This window comes from Oenanthe melanoleuca, chromosome 1A (assembly GCF_029582105.1).
Source record: "Oenanthe melanoleuca isolate GR-GAL-2019-014 chromosome 1A, OMel1.0, whole genome shotgun sequence".
NCBI lineage: Eukaryota > Metazoa > Chordata > Aves > Passeriformes > Muscicapidae > Oenanthe > Oenanthe melanoleuca.
Genome location: NC_079334.1, coordinates 30,277,819 through 30,302,333, shown reverse-complemented (window position 1 = coordinate 30,302,333; position 24,515 = coordinate 30,277,819). Strand labels below are relative to the sequence as shown.

Sequence of the window (24,515 nt, the reverse complement as noted above, 5' to 3'; positions counted from 1 at the left end):
AGACCAGCATATGAACATTTGCCCATGCCCATTTATAGTCTTATCAAATTTAATACTCTAAATTGTTGAGACATTGGATAAATAGCAAATGTAAAATTCAATATTTTTTAATGTGAAAAAGGGGAATTAAAAGTCTTTATCAAGATATTAAAAAATAACTTCATACAACAGCCCTCTGACTTGAGATTTTAAATTACCTCAGGCAGAAAATGTGAAATGTGGCTGCAAGGCATCATGTGCTACAATTTGAAACATCAATGTCTAATTAGAGGTGGAGGGAACATTTCCAACACACCTACTCTTTGATTTTAAAAAGATGCTTCTTGTTTTGTACATTTTTACTTAGCTAAACCAGATCCTCTAAGTTTTTCTATTCTTCTCCCAGTTAAGAAAAGTGATGCATAACTGCATATGTCTATGATCAGTACAGCATGTTCTAACTTAAATGGTTAAAAACTGATTTCAAAATAAAATAAATATTACACCACTATTGACATAATCAAGTAGGCAGAGAAACATATGACTATATTTCTCACAGAGCAATAGAACAACTTCAGCTAGAAGTACCTTGGAAGGTAACTGATCCAGCCTCATGATATAAGCAGTCACAGAAGAAAAGGCTCCAAGGTGGCAAAATGCTTTCATTCTCACAGTCAGAGATGCCACAGAGACTATTACTGGATCCTAGTGTTACAGAAAGAAGTTTGAAGAACTCTCTTAAAAAACTGATTGTGTTCTGAGAATGACCAAAGGTTAGGTAAATGCAAAAAACATCTGAGAAAAAGATATGAAGTCAGGTACAAGTAACACTTCAGTATGAGGTTTGTTTCCCCAGAAAGCAATATTAAAGTATCCTTCTTATCAGTCCTCCTCTCAGTCCTTATACAACTCTTCATATTTTAGTTTGAAACGCATGTAAATACATATCTCAGTTAATTCAGAGAGTTTTCTTGTGAATTTCATTTAGTTCATAACACAGTTCTGCTGCTCCTGTAAAATTGCAAAATCTCAAGATCGAATTCAGATTGAGTCCCTAAACAATTGGCAAAACAGCTAAACCATCTAGGAATCTGGCTTTTGTACCAGCAAACCACACTCTAGAATGCATTACACTATTGCTGTTTACATTAAAAGTCCTCTGAAACTGCTAAGTATAACTAGTAGTATTTATTCATATTAGGAATTATGCCTTAAAACGTCTATCAAATAAAATTGGGGAAGACTCTGCTTAGGGATTTTTTTCCCTATGAACTATTACTATCTGTCTATGGTGTAGAGCCGTAGTCTGCAAAAATAACTTCAACTGCCAAATTTTTATAGCAGATTAAACTTAGTGCATATAGATCTTTATATGTCACCATGCAGAGCATACTTTTAAGAGTTTTTAACCAGTTTTGAAACACTATAGTGTGCTTCCTTCCTGAATCTTCTTTTTGGAATTTGCGGTTTCTTCATCTTTAGATACTCAGTTGATAATTTCTTTATTTCCCTTTAGATGTTTCTTTATCTCCTTTTTTATTCACTTCCATGTCTTCTTTACTCTGCTGTCAAAACAGATATACAAAAAATTCTGTGCATAATTTCTTAGAGTATAACTACATGCTCCTTCAGAAATATTTTAAGGAGTAAAATTTCAACATGAAAGACCAGATAAAAGTTCTAATCTCTGCTTTCAAAATGTATTAAGGGTCTTTAGGGTATCTTGCAAACATTTTATAGCCTGAGTCCTTTCATGGATTCAGACCTCAGCTGATTATTGTTCAGCCATTCCTGAAGCTTCATGAACAAACCAGCAGAGAAACAGACAGATCAAACTCATGTGGTCTCTATTGTGTTTGTCTGATACCAGAATCCAAAATCTGCCTTCTGTAGCACTTTACTTTAGATTACACATTTTGCTTTCATATAAGTATTATTGCTAAAAAAAATTAGAAATCACAGGTTAGTTATTCAGGCAAAGGTACATGACTGAAAACAAATAAAACTATTAAACTCCTCTTTCAGCTACTCGGCATTGATCAGAATCTTGTAGGTTTTGAATGAGGAAGCTTTACAAGTACTTTTACATTTTCTAGGTGGGAACAGACATGTCTATTCTCTTAAAAAGGCTGAATTGTAACCATTTTTATCAGTTACCTGAGTGGTTATTTTAAATTTAGAGAATGGTTTTGCTTGAGGATTTCTTTTCCTCCAAGCTGGTGAATTAGAAGATCCTGAAGTATATTTGCCTGTAAGAAAAACATGCACATTGTTTCCTAATTTCAGCCAAAATTTCAGGAAAGACTCCCTTAGTCTGATAAATAAATGAAATATTACATTGGCTGAAGTTCCAATGAATGCATCAGACGAGTCAGACATTGCTTTGAAACACAAGCTAGTATTAAAGGCAGACTCTCTCTAGAACTTTAAGATAATTTGCACTATTGTAGCATTTCCATGAGGCTCATTTCATCTTCCAAATGAGCAGATTCAGCTATGGACATCTTGGTTTTAACCAAGGGAATGTTTCTGAGCTGAAGAGCTTCCCAAAGACATCAATAGCTTCTGTTTTATCCCTGCTTCTGAAAGCCCTATGTACAAGGCTACATTATGCTTTTGTGCTAGACAGTTGATTGTGTCTCAGAATATGCTGCCTAATCACAAACCATTTTCTAAAAAAATTGATTTAAAATTAATATTATTAATATTCTTCTATCTTAATATGATTAATTAAAATTATTAGTGTTGCAATAATCCTATAATTTTCAGTTTATACACAATGTATAAATATTACCATAGTTTTCTGTTTGTGTCCAAAATCTCCTATTAGTGTCAGGCTGATTTTTTTGTTTGGAGCCTTTCTGACCATAGGACTCAGGTACTGCTGGAAAGAAAGGCAGAAAAAATGTTAATGATTTTTTTTAAGACAAAAATGCTGATTCCCATTTTTCAAAAATGTCCTATCCTTTTTTAACCTCGAAATTTAATAAAATGTATTCTTCACATAAAGCATGTTCTCTCTATAATCCCTGTACGACCTTGTTCCCATCTAACAAAAGCAAACATTCAATGAAAAAAAGAGAAAAGACACAAATATTTGTCCTCAAGACAAAGCATCAATGCTGGAATTTGTTTCATTTTACTTTTTTCACCTTGAAGTAGGCATAACTCTGTCTGAAGGAGGTCCTTGTTATTAGAAATTAAGACAGGGAGGCACCTCAAAATGAGAGAATGAATTCAGCTTAAGAGAGATGACTGAAACTAGCAAGATGAAACTACTTTTTTGATTTCTGATTATTTAAATTATTTACCATTAAATCTCTTGACAAAGTGACAAATGAAAAAACAAATTACTCCGAGAAACCATGGACACAGAAACTGAAAATTCAAATAAAGCCCAAATGATATACTAGATTGGGTGAGGCTATATATATTTCAGACATATAAAAATAAAGCAAAAGTGTAATCAATCTAAAGCAGATTGCCAGAAAGAAAGATGCAATACTCAGAATCCCACCTGTAAGTTTCTTGTCAAATTAATGACATAGCATGTACCATCAAGAAGACAGCAGAGTAAGAGGAAGGAAAGTACCATCCTTCATGAACAGCAGAAAGAATAGATTCAGTCCTCTGTCCAACACAATTAATGTAAAAAAAATAATATCAATGTTAAACACAAAGATTTACACTGCATTTAAACTCATAACAGAAGTGTGAATAACACCCAAATGCTTGTTCAAGTCAAAAAATAATCCTAAATAATGAAAATAAATACAAATTCATAACAATGAAAACTCCAGTGAAATCCCAGTTATGGAAATATATGCTGAAAAGCAAGGTCATTCTTTCATATCCTACTGGGAAAAATAAGGTTGAACTAGGAACATTTCTTGAGACACGACTGAAATTATGCTGCAAAAAATACCTCTACCAAAAGTAGTTAGAATAAAATAAGGGCTTAAAGGTGGAATTTTCAAGGTTTATTAAATACTTGAATAAGTCACATAAGACATGCTTTAAAAAGTGGAGATCATTATATTTGTGCACATCATCAATTCATTGCACCCATTAATTCCTGCTGTAAAGATGGCTCAATTATTGCTCATGAATATTCTGTCTGTCAAATTGTAAGCTTTATAAACCTTTACATTTCTGTCTATGGATATGGCTGAAATCTACTTGTGAAAATTCTGCTTGATCAAATTTATTCATGCCTGTATTTCAGCATAAATAACTTATTATTCACCTGCAGAGACCCAACTGAATGCAGCACAATACAGACAGGCATTATAAGAACTCTGTGTACACAAGAACCCACCTGTAGATCCATTGAATTTTGGTTTTTGAGTGACAGTCCGATACACTACATAAGCTGATCGTCGAGGTTCTGGAGAATTTAAATGAGTGTATCTTCCAGTTTCTCTCCCATATGGACTGGAAGAAGCAGTTTCATCATCCTTACTTTGACCCCTTTGTTGATAATTTGGTTTTAATTTGGGGTCTGGAGTGTGAATTCCTAAAATTGAAAATACAACCAAAAGGTTGTCCTATTATTCAAAATCTCACATAGTACAGGCAACTGGAGACTGAACAAGATTTTTAAAATGTTCTTTGTAGAGAGACCAAACCAAGTATGGGCTGTCCATACTGGACACTAACAAAAGAAATTTACTTGATAGTGCTAAATAATCTCACAATTTAGTAAATAGAAATGAATAAGCTGATGATTTTTTCAAAATACCTTTGCCAGTTATTGCATTAGCTGAATTTCTTCGCTCCTCAGAAATCCTTTTATTTTCCTTTACTTCTTTACAATGATGGTTTTTTATCAGTTCAGTGTGGCTTGTTTCTGAGGGATTAAAATAACATGTACTCATTTTTTTAGAAGGCACAAAAAATGTTTATAGCCAAAAATAATGTGGTGTTCTGAAAACATAATCTCCTACTTCATAAATAGGTCCTTATAGGTGGAACATGGTTTCACATGTAAATTATTCTAAAAATATCATTCTCCAGAAGGAAAGCAAAAGTGTCTGTACTTCCTCTAGCAGAAGAAATCCTGAAGGCCAACTCAAAAATTAATTCTAAATGCAAAAATCAGATCATCTTTTCTCTACACTATGGGAGAGGACCTCTGGAACACCCATGGCTGAGCCCGTGGAGACCAATCCAAGCACTTCAAAGGATGCCTGGCTGAACTGTGAATGACTTCTGCCTGTAGCATCCAGATACACCCTGGACATGTGCAGTGCATGAACACAACAAAACACTACAAATGATGGAGAGAAATTTGCAACAGCACTGTGCCATAAGTAAGTCCATGTCAAACTAGAAACAGAACTTCACAGGGAAAGCTGTATTTTAAAGTAAGCACAGAGCTCTTCTTCTGGCCCTGCTACTCTTTGGGAAGATGGGGCTTTGTTCTCCTTTTTCCTGCTACTGTAAATAAGCACTTTTGGTTTCTCTCAGGCTTTTCAGGCCAAAATGCAGCAGAACTGCTGTACTTCTGCTTCAGTTTATGGGGTAGTTTAAAGACAAAAATCTGTCCTTTTTCCCCCTTTTATTCTAAAACTGCAAAGAAATAACTGGATAACAATCTACTCATAATTACATTTTCAACATTGACAAGTATATTCTGGAACTCTCCTGTGAAAAGGATTAAACTTATCAGTAATGTACTTTGGTGTAGGTATTTTAGTTTGCTATATGAGACTAGTTTTTGAAAAACACACTTTATCACAAGTGTTATGTTCTTTCTTTAACTATATTTTTACTGGTTATATGAAGCCCTGTGTTCTGTGAGATACTACCTACAATCAAATCTGTTTTACTTGCCCAAAGTGGAGAGTGCACAGCACTCCCCATGATCTAATGGGAGCATCAAAGAATTTAGTAACTCAAGGACTCATAATTGAATCTTTCTGGGCAGAAAGAAGCAGAATTAAATATAACATACAACAACTCCTGTCATCTTTCAGTGAAATAAATCACACTGTTAATGTAAATTTCACTTGGTTTTACACAAAATATATAATGTTCAACACACCTGCAGAGGAAAAAAAAGTAATCTAATCTAAAAGTCTGCAAATATATAATAATGAAGTACCTTTCACATTGGAATACTTTGATGTAATTGGTCCTTTTTCCCGAGGTAGTGCCTCAAATCTGTTCCCATCAACATATGTGCTCCTCTGTATCACAGAACCACCACCTCCTATAGGAAAGGAGTCTCACAAAGTTATCTGTATTCAAGAGCAACCTGGGAGAGGTGAAAAAATGCAGTCTGCTTTTTAAATGGCATGTTTTTACCTGAAGTGAGTAGAAACCAAATAGCTGATTTGGATAACGCCCACAAAAATTAGAGAAAATAGTATTAAATACATACAATTCTGAACATATAATTGTGAACAGAGATTCAAGCGTTGAATTGTGGCTCAGTGGTAACTGTTTATACAGACATAAAGAATATCTAAAAAGAAAGATACTTTTGTACATAAAGATCACAGGAAAAGATGTAGAATGTAAGATACATTTCTACTGCTCAATAGTTCTGGAGCTAGAAGACACACACCAGTTTGCTCCAAGCTAAAGCAAGCAGCCCTAGCATGGTATTGCACTATTTTGCATTATCAAAGTAAGGGGGGAAAAGAATATTACAATTATTACTATTTTTATAATTAATAAACATTTATGAAAAAAGGATTGAATACCACTATTAAGTAAATTCAAGAAGAATGGGGCATTCTTCAACTTTAATCATATTTAATAAGGAACTCAATTGGTCAAGGCAGTGTGTCTTCTTTAAGGTCAACCAAGTTTATGCAGAGGGATGGATCCTGTTACACAGGCTGCAGGGATTGCAGTTTTGTTATTTTTCTGTAGGGTAATGGAAAAATAAAAAGCTTATTCATCTTAACTATGGATAATCTCATAAAAGTAACATTTTTTAAAAGCATTTTGGCTTCAGACAGTCACAGAATCACAGTCACAGAATATCCTGAGTTGGAAGAGACTCACAAGGATCATCAAGTCCAGCTCTTAAATGAATGGCCCATACAGGGATCAAATCCATGTCCTTGGTGTTACTAGCACCAGGCTTTAACCAACTTGTCTGCATCTCTACCCTTGCTTTTTCACAACTCCACAGGACCCTTTCTTTCCCAAAATCAATTGTATCTGCATAAACCATTTTTTCCAGTGCAATCCTAAAATAAGCATAATATATACCATAAACAATGAGTTTTATTGTTACAATTAATGGTTTAGCAGGAGAAAGAGTGTCTAAAACATAAAGAACTTACAATAACTCAAATGCAGAATGGGGAAGTTTAATGCATGCATATTTAGTTATTTTATTTACCACATGACGTTCAGCAATGAGGAGCTGATGCTACAGTATATTACCTCCATTGTCAAAGGATTTAAGATCTGCTCTGGGAATGCTTTCTATTGATACTCTCCTTTCTGAACTCTCTTTTTCTCTTCTTGTATTATTAAATCTTGTAGGAATTGTGTTACCATCACCTGGAAAACCAACAGAAAGAATGTTTAGTTCTGTGTAAGCACAGGAAATAGCACTTACATTCTCTTCCTCCCACCCCTATGAGCCATTGATTAGTTTAGTGCAACTTCTCTTAACCTCTCATTTCATAAACTTCTTTCTCTTTTATTAATTATTTGAATCCTGTCTAGTGTAACTGGTGCCTATCTTTCACGCTCTGTAAGAAAATATCATAATTCATAGACTAAAGAAGACTGGCTTCCAAGTAAAGACCCAGCTATAAACTACCTGCTTATTCACAAGCTTCTCACTACCCATGAATTATATTTATTAATCCTATCTAATTCAATTTATGGCATTTTCAGGATGCATATCATCATAGTACCTAAAGCCTCAGAGAACTCAATTGAAAAATTGTTTTGGGGAAACATATCTATCTTGTCTTCTAATGTATCTAATGATAAATAGAGACACTTCTTTAAAGGTATGCACACACATTTGTCACTGAGTCTCTCATCTGTAGACTAAATATACCTATGTATTTGTTAGAAATAATTTATCAGAACTATTTTAATAACAAACATTTCAAATTTAGAAATTAGAAAATAATAATAAATGAAAAAGCATAAGAACTGGGGTCAGTGTTTATAAACCTGCAATCTTTTGACCTTTATTATGTTGGATAGATGAGAATTCCCAACAAAATGTAACACTTTTGTTCTTCTCTTTTATAAGACAATTAAAGGACGTATTTAATCTAAATTTTATTATGGAAAAGTTTGACTTAACACTGCATTTTGACACCAAGAAACTCAAAATAGCCAGTAGACATCATGGAGCACCTCTGGAAAAATATCATCTCACCCTTTGGCACTGCCTGGTGATTCAATAGAAAAGAGATTCGCTGGAGTTCCTGTGCCTCTCCATTTTCACCAGAGAGCCGAGATGAGAAATTTAAACTACATTCCTAAACTTAGAATGGTTAAAATTAGACTACATAAATCTTTATCATGAAATTATATGAAATACCTATGCTGTGTATGTCAGGAAAGTGCAGATTGGGTTAATAGCCCATTTCTACCTTTTCCATCCACAATTGATGCAGGTCATCAGCAGGAGTGTGACTATATATTTGGACTAAAAGAATGAAGTGTTTTTGTAATTTGCTGACAAATACAAATATGTTTTTTGTAATATCTATTTTTCACTAAATTTAAGAAATGAGGAGGAAGTGCAAACTATGTAATAGTTTCTCCCAGTTACAGCAATTTCAGTGGCAAATACAGTCCAAAGAAATCAAAATACTTGCCTTTCTGCAAGTTTTGCTCAGTAGTTTCCAAGGGCAAATACAGTCCAAAGAAATCAAAATACTTGCCTTTCTGCAAGTTTTGCTCAGTAGTTTCCAAGGGTAAGAACTCATCTTGCCATGGTGAAGATACAGTTTTTGTTGATTGGTGTTTGTAAGGGTTCTGAATCCCATAATACTCTCCTACACATGCCCCAGTAGGGGAAAAAAAAAAAAAAAAAAAGCCCCAAAGTTTACTGTATTGGAAGCACTGCTTTTAAGGAAAGAATGATCAATTTCATATTTACCAGATTTATAGCATATATCCCTTATTGCTCTTTCCTCTTCAATATCTATAACAGTCTTAGGCATCCAGTTAGAAACATCTGCAGGAAATATTTGTAAAAGATTACAAGATAACTATACAAAGACCTTCAATAATTCTTAATAACAAAATATGATAATGACTTTAATTTTTGCCCTTGGCTATTTTTGGTCTTGTCTGCAACCTGTGCTGCTGGACTGAAAAATGATTACTTAATATTAGGTATTTTGAAGTGCAATGGGATTGCTGTTAAAGCACATTTTAATGAGCAAATGTTTGTTAATTCAAAAGGATTAAAAAATATCTCCAACATTCATTTTCAAAAAAATCTTTTGTTTATACCCACAAGGAAATCAGATTCAGCATGTCACCAGAGAGTGCTTGTCACAAAACCTCTGCCCTGTACTATCCTGTACTGCCTGTTGGCAGAGCTGGTGAAGTGACTGCTCCAGATCTCTCTCAGATAAGGCTATGAAGATTAGCAAAGCCCTACTTTCTATATTGTTTGAGTGTCATACTCAGGCTGAAACCAAGTTAGGAAAAACTAACAGGCTGGTCTACTAGCCAACCTGATGGGCAGTGGGAAAGTGAAAACTGGGTTGGGGCAGCAGAGTAATTTGCTGAATGCATGCCTGAAAGGAGGTCATTCTCTCACTTTTCACTCTCCAGGAAAGTGCCATTTGTTCCATCCCTACAAATCTCTTATCTGTGAGACAGTCAATGGTTTAACTGTACTAGCATATATGTATATATATATATATATATATATATATGTAAATATATCCATAAAAAACATTCAGTTCAACTAGTGGAGAGTTTTGCATCAATTCTCTTTGCTAGATTTAAGAAGAGTTTTCTCTAAAAGGACTGCCTGTAGGTACATCAGCTGAAAAAATTACTTAAGGTAAAGGCACAAAACTATCTTTTGTAAAAAACTTGCGACTTCATCTTCACTGATGAGCGCATACAGCCCCTGTTAAATTTTTTTTTCCCCAAAATGAAGTACTCCTAAACTTGTAATTTCATCTCAAAATTTTGAAGAGTTTTTGATGGCCATTTGAATTGGATCACAGGAGTGATCAGTGGCTATCAGTTCCAACAATTTGAAGATTAGTTGAAAACTATTTCAAAAAACTTTTCAACAACTCTTTCCTAAAAAATGTAATGGTTATGATAACAAATCAGTTGTGAAGTACATTGCAAGAGCTGACAAAACCCATTCAACTTGCTTATAAAAGAAAAAAACTGGTTACAGTTGTCTTCCTCATCATCATTCTCTAAATCATCCTCTTCATCATCCTCTTCATCGCTGAGGTTTATAATCAGTGGAGGGTGAATAGGTACTAAAACATTATCTTGATTCCTGAGTGAGTCCTGACGATGGGCTGGATGCAGAATGCCTCCTTGGACATCCTGTTTCAATGGGACATCTGCAGACAAGCACATTAGATTTATTTTGTTAGAAGGAAACTCGAATATCACATCCAGGTTGACACCAGCAGGCATACTTCTAAAAACATTATCAGGATTAGGCATTATCTTGAGCAGAGGTTGGCAAGAGAGAACCTCCAACACAGAAAGTATGAAAAACACAGGTGCCAGCTCCTCTGAACAGACACAGGCACTGCTGAATACAGACTTTTGAAAAGTGGAACATTTTCATCTCTGCACTATTTCAAAAAGTTGAAGACATGCTGTATCAACCCCTACAGCATCCATTTTGAAGAATTTAGCAATAAGCACAGGATTGCTCATTTTAAATTTGAAGACCTTTTCTTACATCAAACTAAATCTCAGAATTCATTACTAGGCACAAAATATAGATTTTGTGAGGGAATGTGAAGTTCACAAAAATAATCAGAAAAAAAATCAGAAAATATATTATTTTCCTAAGTATTTTATCCCCATACATTATATTTTCAGCAAAATTGCTTTTAGTACTGGGATAACACATTCCAAGAGCCAGGAAATACAATGGACTAAAGAAAAACGATAAAAAATTATGAGCCTATGGGTATTTTTCAAGCTGACTGATTTGCAACCATAGTACTCTGTGAATTACATTAAAAATATTGAAGTTTTATATATTTTCCAGTCTAAAAGTAAGTGTGCGTGTTTTTCTATTATTCCAGTTGTTTTTATTCTTTTGCATCTCTTGCTTGCTTATGAGCAGAAGGTATATCACATTAAACCTTTTCTTATAACATGATTGCAAATCAGATTTGCTGTATCTCATGTAAGAGATGTGTAATATACAACACTAACCTGATGGAGCCTTTTTCACTGTTCAGAAAAGGCTATTTTTAGCTCCAGGTAGAATAAGCCAAATCAAACTTAAGTTAGTTTAACAAGATTTTTAAGTATAAGAACAAACAAACAAACAAACAAACAAACAAACAAAAAAACAGGTTTAGTATTTGCAATGCTAATGTGGTGCACACAGGCTTTGAAATTGTACATATTTCAGCAAAGATTAAAAGGGTTTGGTATATTTTCTAGCTGTGATTGTTGGACATGGCTCTTAGACAGGATACACTTGCCCACGGTGTCTTTTGGGTCTCTGGCTTGCACCACAACGAAAAACATGCCTGTGCTGTGTAAGTGACTTGCTCTCCTCACTCCTGCTTCTAACATCTGTGGTTTGCCCTGGATCTTATCCTGTTTCTGGATTCCAGCTGTTTACCAGGATTTCTGGTAGTCAAGAGCTCCTCTTAGAAATGGATGAGGGAAAAAACCCAACTTGTAATGATGGAGTTTCCACAAATAAGAGTGCTGCCTTACACACTATTACTCTGTTTCAGTAACATGGAACCAATGTTCAAGCCTGAAATTTTTATTCAAAACAACAAGCTGGAAATATATCTCTACAAACAGCTCCATAATCTGATGTTATCTCTACACAATGCACCTCATCCATACATGTTGTGCTCTGTCAACAGTTATCAGCATTCCTACCAACCTCCTCCTTCACCACACTACTTTTGATTTCTCTTAAATTATTACCTGCGTACTAACCATTTAAACTACTAGAGAGATTTAATCTATCAGAAATTCAAGTTCAACAACATTTTTATTTTGTGGATCTCAGAAACCTAAATGTGACTTCATCTTTTATATCACTAATAGGTATGAAGATTCATAATACAACAGTTAAAATTATTCATGTGGCAATCTTATTCCTTTCTTTCCCTCAAACTTCCTGGGATAGCAGATTCATACCTGATTGATTCAGCATGGTTCATTTCTTGACCTTACTATATATTACATAAGCACAGGAAGGACGTTTTTGTCTATTTCATTACTCTAATGAACAAATGGTTGAGAAAATATTTTTACTCACTGTTACTAGGTGGCAAATAAAGTCCATTTATATTACGGGGTTTTCTGTGAAAGAAGTCACAGCTTATCCTCCTACAGCCTACGGGCTCTGTCTCCCAGAAACAGGAGAACTTGCTGTAGTTTTGCTGCAGGAGAAAACAGTTTTCAGGTGTTGTAAATATAACAGTCAAAATGGAAAAATGGATTAGTACATGCTGTGTGAACAAAGGATTGAACATATGATAGGTTCACACTGCTATAAACATATGACCAAGATTTTGTGGGACCACATTCTTATAGTTTACAATATTTCAAATTATCTTTTATTACTTTTATCATAAGCTCTAGATAGCTCTAAAGTGATAGAGTTAGGTCAATGCTGATGTAAAATTGTTTCTAGAATAGAAGAGGGGTAAGACAATCTACTTAGTTTACTGCAGACTTTTCATGAGCTGCTTGGAAGAAAAAAAAATCTCTTAAGTAATTTAACTGAGGTGACTGAGTTTACTTTTCTGTACAATGGAAAAATCAGGTTAATCTCCAATGAAATGTGCTGTACAAGTGCAAATCTTGTGCTAGTACTGCCTTATTATTAAAGGACATAAATCTATGGGAAAAGATGGGGTAAGAAACAAAACCCAGAAAGATTCCCAACAAAAACTGAAAAAAATTTGGGACTTAATGTTGGCACTGTTGCTATTACACTGCTTGCACCATCTCTCAGCTTCAGCTGTTTTTAAAGATGACAAACAAAAACCTAATGAGAAAAATACACTGTCTACATGGTTTTGTTTCATTATTGTTTTTTTACTCATACATACACTCATACTGCTGCTGTCCCTCTATTGATCAATATGGCAACAGCTAAAAAGTCTGCACAATATTTTAGAGACAGTAAGTATTTTCATCACACAAGTCACTTCTGTTAGTCATACATATTGTTCTGCATCTCTGCCTTATCAGAGTTCACAGATTTTAGCATCATCTCTGATGATGCAATTCACTTATCCTTATAACCTGAGGTATCTTTCTCAAGCATATGATAATCTTGCAATCCCAAAGAGGCATCCCACCTGAGAACTGTAAATGCCAGGTTGGGGGTTATTTCTGAATGAGCTTCTGAGTAATTTTTTAAATGAAAACAAGGCCACACTTGAAAATATTGGAATATTTGGAAGTAGGTTTCTCCCAGTCCAGACATTGACAGCTATGTCTAAGAGCAGCATCTCCAAAAACTTTTGGATTGTAGTCAATACAATTGCCCACCCCCTGAGACACAAAGCCCATCTCCCAGGCATTAACACTTAACTCCCTGACCCTTAAAATGGATGGAATAACCAAGAGCCCTAAACCCATCCCTCGATTTTTACCAGGTGGAATATAAGTACTGCTTTGAATTAAAGCTATCAGCAGTCAGGCAAACCATCTTATCCTGAAAGCAGTTTTCTTCCAAATACCACACCTTCAGATGAAATAAAACTCAGTGGATAGTGCAGCTAAAAGAAGAGATAGTTGAATGAAGCATGTGGTACCTTCTCCATGTGGTTGAACTGTTGAACTGAACGGAGAGCAGTTGTTAGCCAGGATGGAATGTTACATCTTAACAGTTGCCAACTGCTCCTCCAGCTTGGGACATCAGCATGATGCTGCTACATGACCTCTCCAGGCTGAACATCTTCCTTTCTCTCTACTGCATCCAAGTAAAATGTAGAATATCAGACTGTTTCAGAGAGTCATCCATTCTGGTGCTTTTTTAATGTGAAATGGAACAAATCGATTTAGTGAAGCTTAAATAATACCCAACTTCTTGCTGATGCACCGTGGTCTTAAATCTTTGACACTACAGCCTGCTGGGCAACAACAGTCAGGGGGAGGAGTGAGAACACGTGTGAGAGAAAGAAACCTCGGCACCAAGGGAAGCAGGGTGAGAGGTGCTCCAGACGCCGGGGCAGAGATTGCCCTGCAGCCCGCGGTGAAGGCCATGGTGCCACGGCGCAGCACAGATGGCCCCGCACCGGCGGAGGGCCCAGGCCAGCGCAGGGGGGTGCACCCCGAGGAGGCTGTGACCCCATGAAAGGCCGCGCTGCAGCAGGCTCCCAGCAGGACCTATAGACCCAGGAGTCTATAGCGGTGTACTCTCGCAGGAGGCGGTGCCGGGGAAAGCACAGCTGCACAGCAGGGCCGGGCGGGCCGAGCGCAGCCACCGCGCCGCCGGGCCCGATGCTGGAGGCGGCCCCGCCCCGCGCAGCAGCAGCGGCGGCGGCGCAGGCGAGGCCGCGGCGGACTCCATTTCCCGTGGGGCAGCGCGGGCGGGCGGCGCAGGCGCGGCGGCGGCGGCGGGCGCGGGCGGCCGGGGCCATGAGGCGGCGGGGCGCGGTGCAGCGCAAGGTGCCGTGTCTGTTCGTCACCGAGGTGAAGGACGAGCCCTCGGCCAAGCGGGAGCGACAGGTGGCTGGGGCAGCACCGGGACGGGAGGGCGGGGGGCGGGCAGGTGGGGCTGGGCCTGTACCGAGCCCAGGAGAAATCACTGGGCCGCGGCTTGCACCAGCGCGGACCGTGTCAGAGCCCCCGGCCACAGCCCAGTGGCAAGAAGGTCGGCTGTGGATTTAAGGGAGCCTCTCGGGAGGGGTTTGCATAGGGTTTTCCCGCTGAAGTGCAGGGAAGAAGGGCCGTCTGAGTGCCGTGCCAGCTCAGGCTTTTCCAGACAGGTGCATACAGGTGTTCGCTCTGATGCTGTGTTTGCTTTTTCTAAGTGAAGGCCACTCCAGCATGACAGCACGGGGAGCCTGTGTGAAACCATCCTGCCATTCCCACCTGTGAGTCTCGTAGGAAGAAAAATGAGCTTGTATCCCTTTTGTGGTGGTTTTTTTTGTTTGTTTGTTTGTTTTTTTTGGTTTTTTTTTTTTGTTTTGTTTTGTTTTGTTTTTTTGTTTTTTTTGTTTTTTTGTTTTTTTTTTTTTTAGTTTAGTTTTGTTTTGTTTTCCTCTGTTGTTGTTTTCTTTTTGGAATATCAGGCTTAATGACAGAAGAAAAATGAGGCTGTGAGATGTGGACACATTGGGGCAGCACTCGCCTATCTAGCTGCAGTCCTCCAGCTTGTGTTCCCTGATTTCAGTAACAGCTGTGTAGTGAACTTGAATACAGCTCTGGGTGGCCTTCTCCCATTGGTGATAGGCTTCTAAATGAAAGAGCTGAAATGGTTGCCAAAACGACAATAACATAATTGTTCAACTCAGAGTTAAACCATCTCAATAATGGTAATGTAAGGGTACCACTCTACACTAGTGATTCTTCACACAGAAAAACTGACCAGGGTATTAGATCTGGAACTGGCACATGCTATTTTTGCTTGATTGGTTTTTATTTTTTAATTTTTTTCTTGTTACTTTGATTTGGTTTTCGTTTTGGTTTTTTAAAGTTCAGGCAGGGATAAAACGTGGTTATGACTGGTAGGGAAGAAAGGGGGTGATACTGGTGGTAAAACCAATGGGAATGTTTTCTCACTGCCCTGAAATTTTTAATGTCATCTTTATACAAGCTGTTTGTTATGGTTACACATCTTATAATTATAATGTGAAACAGTCACGTCATGTAACACAGGTTCTCTTTTTATGAATTTCACATTCTGTTTCAAGACTTCTGAGACAAGGACTTGCTTTGTGTTTTGCTAGTAGAAAGAGTCCAGATTAAATGACAAAGTTGACTGGGGAGAGAAGAGAGATGTATTATGATTATAGAGAAAAATATTTGAATCCAAACACAACTGATTGCATGTTTGCAGTGAAACTGTTAGAGAAGCTGTACAGAAGTCCTAGAAATTGTACTAGTTGGCTGTTAAGATCCACAGATCATGTATTTCTTACACAAAAGAGTTTATACATTGCTGATACTAAGTGTTTAATACCAGGATGCTTTTGCCACCTTGCAAAAGCACACCTGCTCTGTGTATTGCACTAACACTGCACTATTGACTTTCATCTGAAAGCTGGGGAAAGCCAGTCATGAGGAATTTCTATTGCCACCCGAATGCAAGGAAGGCAAATCTCAAAATGCTGTAGTGTTGGACTGCAACCCTTCTAGTTTATATGCCCTGCTTAAAGTGGAAATCACTGGCATCTCTAAATAATAATCAAGAAAGGGAAAGAGGGAGAGACTTTACAAGCAGATTGCCCTGGTTCTTCTTTCTTAGAGTACTTTGCAAACTATCAAGTTTTGAAGAAACTATTAGAAATCAGCTCCATAATGTCTAATACTTATAAAGCTGGATTTATGGAGGCCAACTTCAAGGAGGAAGAATCTGTATGAGAGAGCAAGGCAATAACATAGCCACTTGTCTTCTTTTCAGCCATTTAAAGTTTTGGCAACTGACACTATAACTGGAAAGGCATTAGAGGCAGATGTACACAATGCAGTTCCTACTGAAAAGGTGGATGGAACCTGCTGTTATGTAACAACATATAAAGGTAATAAGGACAATCCATTTGCAGATTTCTCATACTAGAACTTGATTTACTTATCTTTCACTTTTTTTGCACTATTTATTTACAGCTGTTGTGAATTAAAGTGTCATTAAGCATCTTCAACACAAAATAATAGTTACCATAGACTTAGAAGGTGTTTCTAAAGTTGTTCTAGCATTTACTCTCTAAAATACATGCAGTATGATTTAAGTGAATATGAACATCCAGGAACTATTCCAGTTTTTAAACGTGCTATTAGTAAGTCTTCCTTGCAAACTGGGTCATGTATAATAGAGTGTCTAATTTCCTTGGGGAGATTTATAGAAGTACAGAGGTTGGGAGGAAGTGAGAATACTGTGGTTCGTTGACTTACTGGGGCTCATGCCTTCACCTGCAGTTGTAAGGATGTTGTAATTACACTAAGCAAGACTGTACATAGATTTGGAAATTCACATAGTGTACTTTGAATTTAAATAGTGGTGGCTTTGCTTATAAAATTTCTCTTATGGCAGATGGGAATTCCTATCTTGCCTGTTATTTAGTTGATTTCAGCACTCTGTGCGGTTTGGTCACCTCAGTAAAGTGCTAGTTTTATCTTTTGTCTCCTAGGACTACCCTACCTATGGGCCAGATTGGACCGAAAACCCACCAAACAAGGTGAAAAAAGGTTTAAACGATTCTTATATTCATTGGAAGACTGCAAAGGTTAGTGAAGATTTCTTTCCTTCTTTTTGACAATGAAAGTTATCCAGTTAGAAAAACAACTAGGGAAATAACCAGTTGTCCTGCTCCAGTTTTTTTTTTAAATCACCCTTTACATTGAAGAACTTTAAACTGGAATAGGTAGCTAATTTTTTAATTTTAATTTTTGAACCTTTGAACTTCTTAAAGGCCAAATGCATCTTTAAACTATCCTAACTGTAGACCACTTAAGTGTGGTCACCAACACCACAGATGTTGGTGTTTGTAAAAAGTAACTGGGACTACTGTCTGTAAAACAAAGTTTAGATCAAGGGTATTTTAATAATTGCATTGAAAGGCAACTGAAGCAAAATTGGTTAACAGTTTCCCAAAAACGAAGTGTTACATTTCTATGTCTAGAATTTGTTTGGAATGTTGAAGAGGATTTCAAGCCTGTTCCAGATACCTGGATTCCAGCAAAGGACATAGAATTCTCTAATGGCAATCCTTTGCCTGATGAAAATGGACATATGCCAGGTACCTATGATGCAGCACAGGTAAAACTGGGGAATGGTGTGTGTGAATTTCTGAAGTGAATTAGAATTAGTTCCAGAGTTAAAAATAGTAATTAGCATATTCAGAAAAAATAAAATTGAAATGTCATTCATTCACTATCCAGAAAGGTTTTGTTCTTCTTACACATGGAAATAATTGCAGTTTGCTGTACAAACCTTCAGCTGAAGATATAATTGTCACGTTTGCAATCTTCTGAGATACATCAGTTTTTCTTTTTACTCTTTCTGTTTGTAGTTAACTGTAGGGTTTTTTTAAATGTGTGTAACAGGTTCTAGTATGCATTTAATAATGTCAGGTATTTACTTTGGTAAAATGTGGTGTTTTCTCATAGGCTGGGTGCCCGTGGAGAAGAATAGTAAGCAGTATTGCTGGCACTCATCTGTTGTAAATTATGAGGCTGGAATAGCACTGGTATTGAAACACCATGCTGACCCAGGGCTTCTGGAAATCAGTCCTGTGCCATTATCAGAAATTTTAGAACAAACATTGGAGCTTATTGGGACTAATATCAATGCAAATCCATATGGTAGGTTTGTATGGTCTGTTCTTAAATACTTTTTTCTCTAGTGATATTTTTGACTGAAATCAGTGCATTTTCTTTGTGTAAGATTTTTAAAAGAATTTTCCAGTAGCAACCTTCTTAGAAAGGAGAGAAAAGGCTGGCTGAAGGAACTCTCACCCAGAAATACTCACTGTAGAAAGCCGAGTTGTCATGGGACTAGTTATGTCTATTAAACCCCAGTTACTATAAAAATGCATTGTTCTGGTCTCTCAAAAATATTTTGACTGGAAAAACTCTTGTAAATTTTGCTATTAAAATACTAGTAAAGGTTTTATTAGTATTTTCCTGCTATTAAAATACTAGTAAAACTTTTAAAGTTTGTTTCTTGGAGCCTTCACTTTTTTTACATGCTCTTTTGATGAATTGAAGTAGAAAACTTTATTCAACCATTTTTTGGAGCCCCTAAAGTTAGTCACAAGTTGCAATTTTTAAATTATTGTATCTTATAGAAGTTTACCTTTATAGAGTGCTTTTAAGATGTCTGCAATAACAAAATTGAGGAAACACAGTAACTTATTTTTTCTTTAAACATAGGATTAGGAAGCAAGAAGCAACCTATACATCTTCTGGTCCCACATGGAGCATTTGAAATAAAGAATCCACCTGCTTTGAAGCAAAATGACATACTGTCATGGTTTGAAAGCTGCACGGAGGGTAAAGTTGAAGGAATTGTATGGCACTGCAGTGATGGGTGTTTAATCAAGGTAAGTATGTGGATGGACATGTGGAAAGCACTGTAATAATTCATAAAATGTGAAGTACTATATTAATTTTTTGTCTTTTTTTCCAAGTGTTCTCCAACAAATGAGATGACAGTAGAATTAGTAAAGCCACTGAATTAGTATAATGACAACATAATATAATGAACTTTTTCATTCCCAACATGCTAATACAGTAATTGAGAACATATTTTATTGCCTCTCTGTATTTAGTTTTAAAGCTTAATTCTTTCATTTAAAATTTAAGTTCTTGTAATGTTGACTAATAGAACAAGTATTATTAATAAGAATGTGATTTTTTTATTAATTACCAGGTTTGTATTAGTTCTGAAACTGGAGGACACCTTGGTTCTGTCTTGCCTTTTGCACTTTGTCGTTCATGTTATAGAGATAACTTATGAATGGTTTTAAGTGCCCTGATGCAGAGGATCCTAGAATCCACTAACACCCACACGCTTCCCAAGTTGGGAATTGTTGCGCTGCTTTATCAAAATGGCTGAATTGATCTTCTTTCCTTTTCTTTTAGCTCCATCGCCATCATCTTGGTTTACCTTGGCCACTTGCAGAGACGTACCTGAATTCTCAGCCTGTTGTAATTTCTTTTAATAGAACTAAATCTGACTATGACTTTGAACCAAAGAGTTTGTTTCACCATTTTTCAATGTTGGATGGACAAAGATTTGACAGACTCAAAGATATCAAGTTTGATGCTTGAAATTATTTTTTAATTTTAAGTTGTTTTATGTCCTGCATTCCTCTTACTTGTATCTACCACAGAATTCTTCATGAATACTCTCCTGTCTTAGGCAACAGCCCAGGTACTACTGTATCATTATAAGTTTGACTAATTCTAAATAGCAGAGATCTAGCTTCTAGGATGTTTATTTAATGAAAAATCCTTAACTTCTGTACCCATTCCTGGAATGGGAAACTGTTAGCATTAAGTGTAGGAAGTATGTTTTCTTCCACTGGCTGATCCTAAAAGCTTTACTGAGGAATGCAATCAACTGGAAAAGTTACATAGGTTGCACTTCTACAAATGTAATTATTATGACAATTCTGTATGTAGGTTTGAGATTTAGCATCAAGTTTCTTAACAGTAAAAGGACAGACTTCAGGTGGGACCAGAATTAGTCCTAAAATTTGACAATTTTTTTATAGTTGTAACAGTTTCTTATGGGGGAAAATTTCCTGGTATCATTTAACTGTACATCTGCAGCATTATGCTATTATTTAAAAATCCAATTAACCTATATTCTACAGCTACTTGCACTATTTTGGGACAAAAAGAGTAAATAGTACAAAATATGCTAGTTTTATTTTGGAGAGCCTTGTCTTGGCTTAGTAATTCCCATTTACAACTGTGTCTCAATTAGGAAACTTCTTCAAGGGTATATTAAGATAAGGTATATAAGATATAATAAAGGTGAGACTGAATGATCATTTGAGTTGGCTTTATTTCATCTCTGCTATAAAAGTATACATACAGCAATATAAAATGAACAAAATGAAAAATCAATTATGTACAAAAATACCAGTGGTTTGGGTGAAATACTGTAGCTTCATTTTCAGTTCTTTGTTCTTGAGTTTTTCAATATTGAGGTAAAAATAACCAGGGACGTAAGAACAGACATCCAGCATACTCACCCCAAATTCAGAGTTAAACATTATGGTTGCACAAGACAACAAGAGCAAATTACACATTCTTACTGGTTTGGGACTTAGCATACTTAGTATGCTGACACAGTTTAAAGGTTTATTAACTTTCAAGAGAAGCCCAAGGTTTCAATTTCACCTGACACCTTATTACCCAAATTAACTGTTCTAAATTAAAATATATTATTGCACAGGAGCTGGGAGAGGCAAAACTCACTTCTATTTTGCCTGTTGTATATAAATACTGACCACTAACTGTTGAATAGTTCAATTCTGCACTCTTAGGTGTGTGCGAACTAACATAACTTTGAGATTCGTATAATTCCTAGACAGACAATTTTATTGCATCAATGATGAGGATACTGAATACTACCCTAATCAACAGAAATGTTACCTGGACTATCCTGAATGCCAAACTCTTCATAAAGCTGCTTCAATCTCTCTTCTAAGATAATATTTTTTTTTACTTCTTCCTTGTAGTTATATTTTAGATCCTCAAGTTCTTCAAAAAAGGAAGGGTTATAGGTTTCTAGTTCTCTTCTCAGCTCTTTTGTCTCTTCCTATTGAAAAGAATGAAGGAGTGCCCCCTTTATCCAGAACTTTGTTAATACCACACAACACCTTTTTTGCTTTTTTTTTTTTTTTTTGAGGGATTATATGATAAGAGAATAAGGATCTTATCTAGAAGCAAAAAACTCTACCCATAAACAGCACCTCCACTAAAACAAAATAGGCTTTGTAAACAATGTTTAGAAATTGACTTTGGCATTAAATATTCACTTAGCTGTTAAACAACTTTTTCTAGCTAACCATAATTTTGCTTATTACCTTAACAAGGATGATCCTTGCAGCTTACCTTTAACTGCTGTTTTTCGAGGTCTGAAACTTGCAGCTGTGACCGGAGGTCATCTATTTCTGTCATTAGTTTGTCAGTTTTATCCTCTACAGTTTCATGATGTCCTGCAAAAATAATGATTTTTTATGAAATTTTATGTAGTGAAAACCCATGGCACAAAATCATCTTGTTTCAATAATTCTGCATCTCCTGAAAGCTGAAACAGTTAAATAAAACCAACTGGGATCACCAAACCCTGAAGTCACCTGGGCTTTTCCTTAGTTCTTGTAGCAGTTAGGCAGTGGTGTTTAATTCCTGTGATTGAATGCAGTAGCCCAGTGGCCAGTCTGTTAGCACACCTTTTGAGAAATATACACATATATACATATACACTTCCTCTGAATTAAATGTAGGAAGTTTGGAAAAGCCATAAGGATCTTGTTGCACGTATTCAGAACGTCAGTAGGGTTAATTTTGTTTTTTTTCCTCCAGTCCTATGGCAGCATGCTGCCCCATAGTGCTCTGCTTTTCCTGTGGGACTGATGCCTGCTAGGTTTTAAATCCTTCAAAGAGCTGGTAACTGGAAATAAACACTCATTCTCTAGCATCTTGGAACCCACAGCAAAAGAGGATTTCAATGAATGACTAACAATGAATAAAGCAAGTGGGGGCAGGAATTATACACTTAATTGTGATGGGAAAATCATACAAAATTTACAGGCTCTTGCTCAAAATAATTGATGATGGAGATTTTTACTGAAAATTCTCTTCAAAAACCTTGTTTATGTAGTAAAAAATCCAATACCTTAACCTACTTCAGTGTACACTACTTTGGCATTGATCTACTTCAAATAATTCTGTAGATTTATTATCACTTTGCACACACATATTAAGTAAAAGTACTTTTAGACCCTAAATACAAGAAGATCTTTAGGTATTGAAAATTATTACCAGCTGCAGGACCTCCATTTTTAGAGGTGTCTCTTTGGTGCTTATAATTCTCCATCTCGTGCACTAGTTCTGCTTTTTCTTTCTCTAATCGGTTATTGGTTAATCTGGAATATAAACAAATTTTAGAATTTTTTTTAACCTATTAAAACAGAAAATATCTAACTAAAAATTGCAGTGGCCATTTCCTGATCTTATTTCATGTACATAGACTGAGGTATTTAGTTAGTTTGGAAGTACATTACCTTAAAAGCTGAAGCTCCTTGGTTATGTTTTGCTCTGTCTCTGCACCTTCAGGAAGATGTTTAAGATGCTCAATCTTAAAAGAAAAATTAAGGAAGTTTTATTCTTAAAAACAGTATCATGGCAATGCAGTTCAGACAGAGTTCTCTTGGTTACAAGATTAAAAAAAGAATGAAAATAATACTAAGGATGTAACCAAACATTAAGCTATCAGAAAAAAAACCCAATCCTGTTCATTTACAGTTTCCAGACACAAAGCTTAGTCTTGACAGCCTTTCCGAAGTTAGTAAAGATCATTGCTACATGTTTCATGAAGGGTGAAGAAAAAAGTATTTAGAAGTTAGATTTACAAAAAAGTTGGATACATAGCTATACCAACACACTGCATACATATGCTTAAGGAATTGATATACCTCAATCATTTAAGTGCTTTAAAAATAGTACTGATGGCTTATCAGCATACTTGGGTGTCCCAGTTAATTTTGAAAGATTGTATGAAAACCCTGTGATTTTGCAGTGACAACCCCAATGAGGGTACACTGACTAGGGGTGACCTGCAGTTAAGTTAGAAGAGTTCCCTGACCAGAGAGGGAGGAAGCCTCTGAAATTGACTCCTGGTAAAGATGCAGGAGCACAACAGTGGTTTAAATATGTGATTATATACAGTTAATGAATGCAGTGACAGCTCATGAGGCTACTGGCAATGATAGGTTTTTGTTCTGTTACTACCTAATATTGTAAGGATTTGAGTTATTTTTTACACAACCAGGCTCTGTTTTTTGAAACATAGTTAACTTTGATCTCATCCGTTCATCAGTACTCGAGACATGAAAAGAAACTAAAAAGTGTGTTGCTCCCACAGTAATATCACAAAATTAAATACTTCCTTCTCTGTGTTAAATTTGCTGCTGGTATATATTTCATGTTAGTAACACCGATGTTAGAAAAGGAAAAACAAGGAAAAACTAACACCAAGTATTCTGCCACTACAGACATTACAAACACAAAATAAACATTCTATTTTAAAAGTTATGTAGCTAAATTTTACTTACCTGTTCTTTCAGGTCTTGTAAATTTTTATCAGCTTTGTGTTCACGTTCTGTTGCTTCCTGAAGCAGCCGTTTAAGGTTAGCAATGCTTTGGGTTTTTTTGGCAATATCTATTTCCATTTCCTTCAACTTAGTTTCTTGCATTCTGGCAGTATTTTTATTTAGAAAAAATATGAGCAAAAGTTAATACTTATGCAGAAACAGAGATTAAAATATCTTCAGGAGAATAAATGCTGTAAATACACCCTATGTTTGAGGCACTTGCCTTGAAATTACCACTAGCCTTAAAAATACAGTTTGCTGAAAGAAGCATAATGAGAAACCCATCTTTAATCTTAGAATAATGGCTTAGCTAGATATTACACTTCTGTAGTTTTC

General features: G+C 36.1%; 3 protein-coding genes across 7 annotated transcripts in view; 1 reads left to right on the top strand and 2 right to left on the bottom strand.

The window, feature by feature from the left end:
* Window positions 1-505: 505 nt before the first annotated feature.
* On the bottom strand, window positions 506-14,689 carry C1AH12orf50 (chromosome 1A C12orf50 homolog). 4 transcript variants are annotated; one of them, XM_056513460.1, is made up of 12 exons: window positions 13,941-14,171; window positions 12,431-12,554; window positions 10,344-10,520; window positions 9,074-9,151; window positions 8,856-8,969; window positions 7,384-7,503; window positions 6,086-6,193; window positions 4,721-4,828; window positions 4,298-4,495; window positions 2,774-2,863; window positions 2,137-2,228; window positions 506-1,541 (listed from the first exon to the last, which is right to left on the bottom strand). In XM_056513460.1, the coding sequence occupies exons 1-12, from the start codon at window positions 13,947-13,949 to the stop codon at window positions 1,482-1,484; spliced, it is 1,278 nt and encodes a 425-aa protein (XP_056369435.1). In that variant the 5' UTR covers window positions 13,950-14,171; the 3' UTR covers window positions 506-1,481. The 4 variants fall into 4 exon arrangements, with proteins under 4 accessions (XP_056369435.1, XP_056369444.1, XP_056369418.1 ...); XM_056513469.1 differs by having other exon boundaries at window positions 2,774-2,860; XM_056513443.1 differs by having other exon boundaries at window positions 915-1,544; window positions 13,941-14,689.
* A 43-nt stretch (window positions 14,690-14,732) lies between these two features.
* Window positions 14,733-20,849, top strand: RLIG1 (RNA 5'-phosphate and 3'-OH ligase 1). 2 transcript variants are annotated; one of them, XM_056508235.1, is made up of 7 exons: window positions 14,733-14,856; window positions 16,754-16,871; window positions 17,478-17,573; window positions 17,970-18,086; window positions 18,457-18,651; window positions 19,222-19,391; window positions 19,933-20,849. In XM_056508235.1, the coding sequence occupies exons 1-7, from the start codon at window positions 14,767-14,769 to the stop codon at window positions 20,119-20,121; spliced, it is 975 nt and encodes a 324-aa protein (XP_056364210.1). In that variant the 5' UTR covers window positions 14,733-14,766; the 3' UTR covers window positions 20,122-20,849. The 2 variants fall into 2 exon arrangements, with proteins under 2 accessions (XP_056364210.1, XP_056364219.1); XM_056508244.1 differs by lacking the exon at window positions 14,733-14,856 and adding an exon at window positions 15,428-15,665.
* CEP290 (centrosomal protein 290) overlaps window positions 20,846-24,515 on the bottom strand; it is a 47,307-nt gene continuing 43,637 nt past the window's right edge. The window contains exons 51-55 of the mRNA XM_056508223.1: window positions 24,141-24,282; window positions 23,091-23,164; window positions 22,849-22,952; window positions 21,919-22,022; window positions 20,846-21,622 (exon numbers count right to left, since the gene is read on the bottom strand). Coding sequence (XP_056364198.1) covers window positions 21,437-21,622; window positions 21,919-22,022; window positions 22,849-22,952; window positions 23,091-23,164; window positions 24,141-24,282 — 610 coding nt within the window. The 3' untranslated portion in view covers window positions 20,846-21,436. The remainder of the gene's footprint in view (window positions 21,623-21,918; window positions 22,023-22,848; window positions 22,953-23,090; window positions 23,165-24,140; window positions 24,283-24,515) is intronic.

Coding starts and splice junctions, on each gene's coding strand:
- RLIG1 (XM_056508235.1), top strand. CDS start 14,767: ATGAGGCGGCGGGGCGCGGTGCAGCGCAAGGTGCCGTGTCTGTTCGTC. Junction 16,872..17,477: donor TTATGTAACAACATATAAAG/GTAATAAGGACA, acceptor TTTGTCTCCTAG/GACTACCCTACCTATGGGCC. Junction 19,392..19,932: donor GTGATGGGTGTTTAATCAAG/GTAAGTATGTGG, acceptor CTTTTCTTTTAG/CTCCATCGCCATCATCTTGG.
- C1AH12orf50 (XM_056513443.1), bottom strand. Junction 9,152..10,343: donor TGATGATGAGGAAGACAACT/GTAACCAGTTTT, acceptor TATTTCCTGCAG/ATGTTTCTAACTGGATGCCT. Junction 1,545..2,136: donor AATTTAAAATAACCACTCAG/GTAACTGATAAA, acceptor CTGTTTTGACAG/CAGAGTAAAGAAGACATGGA.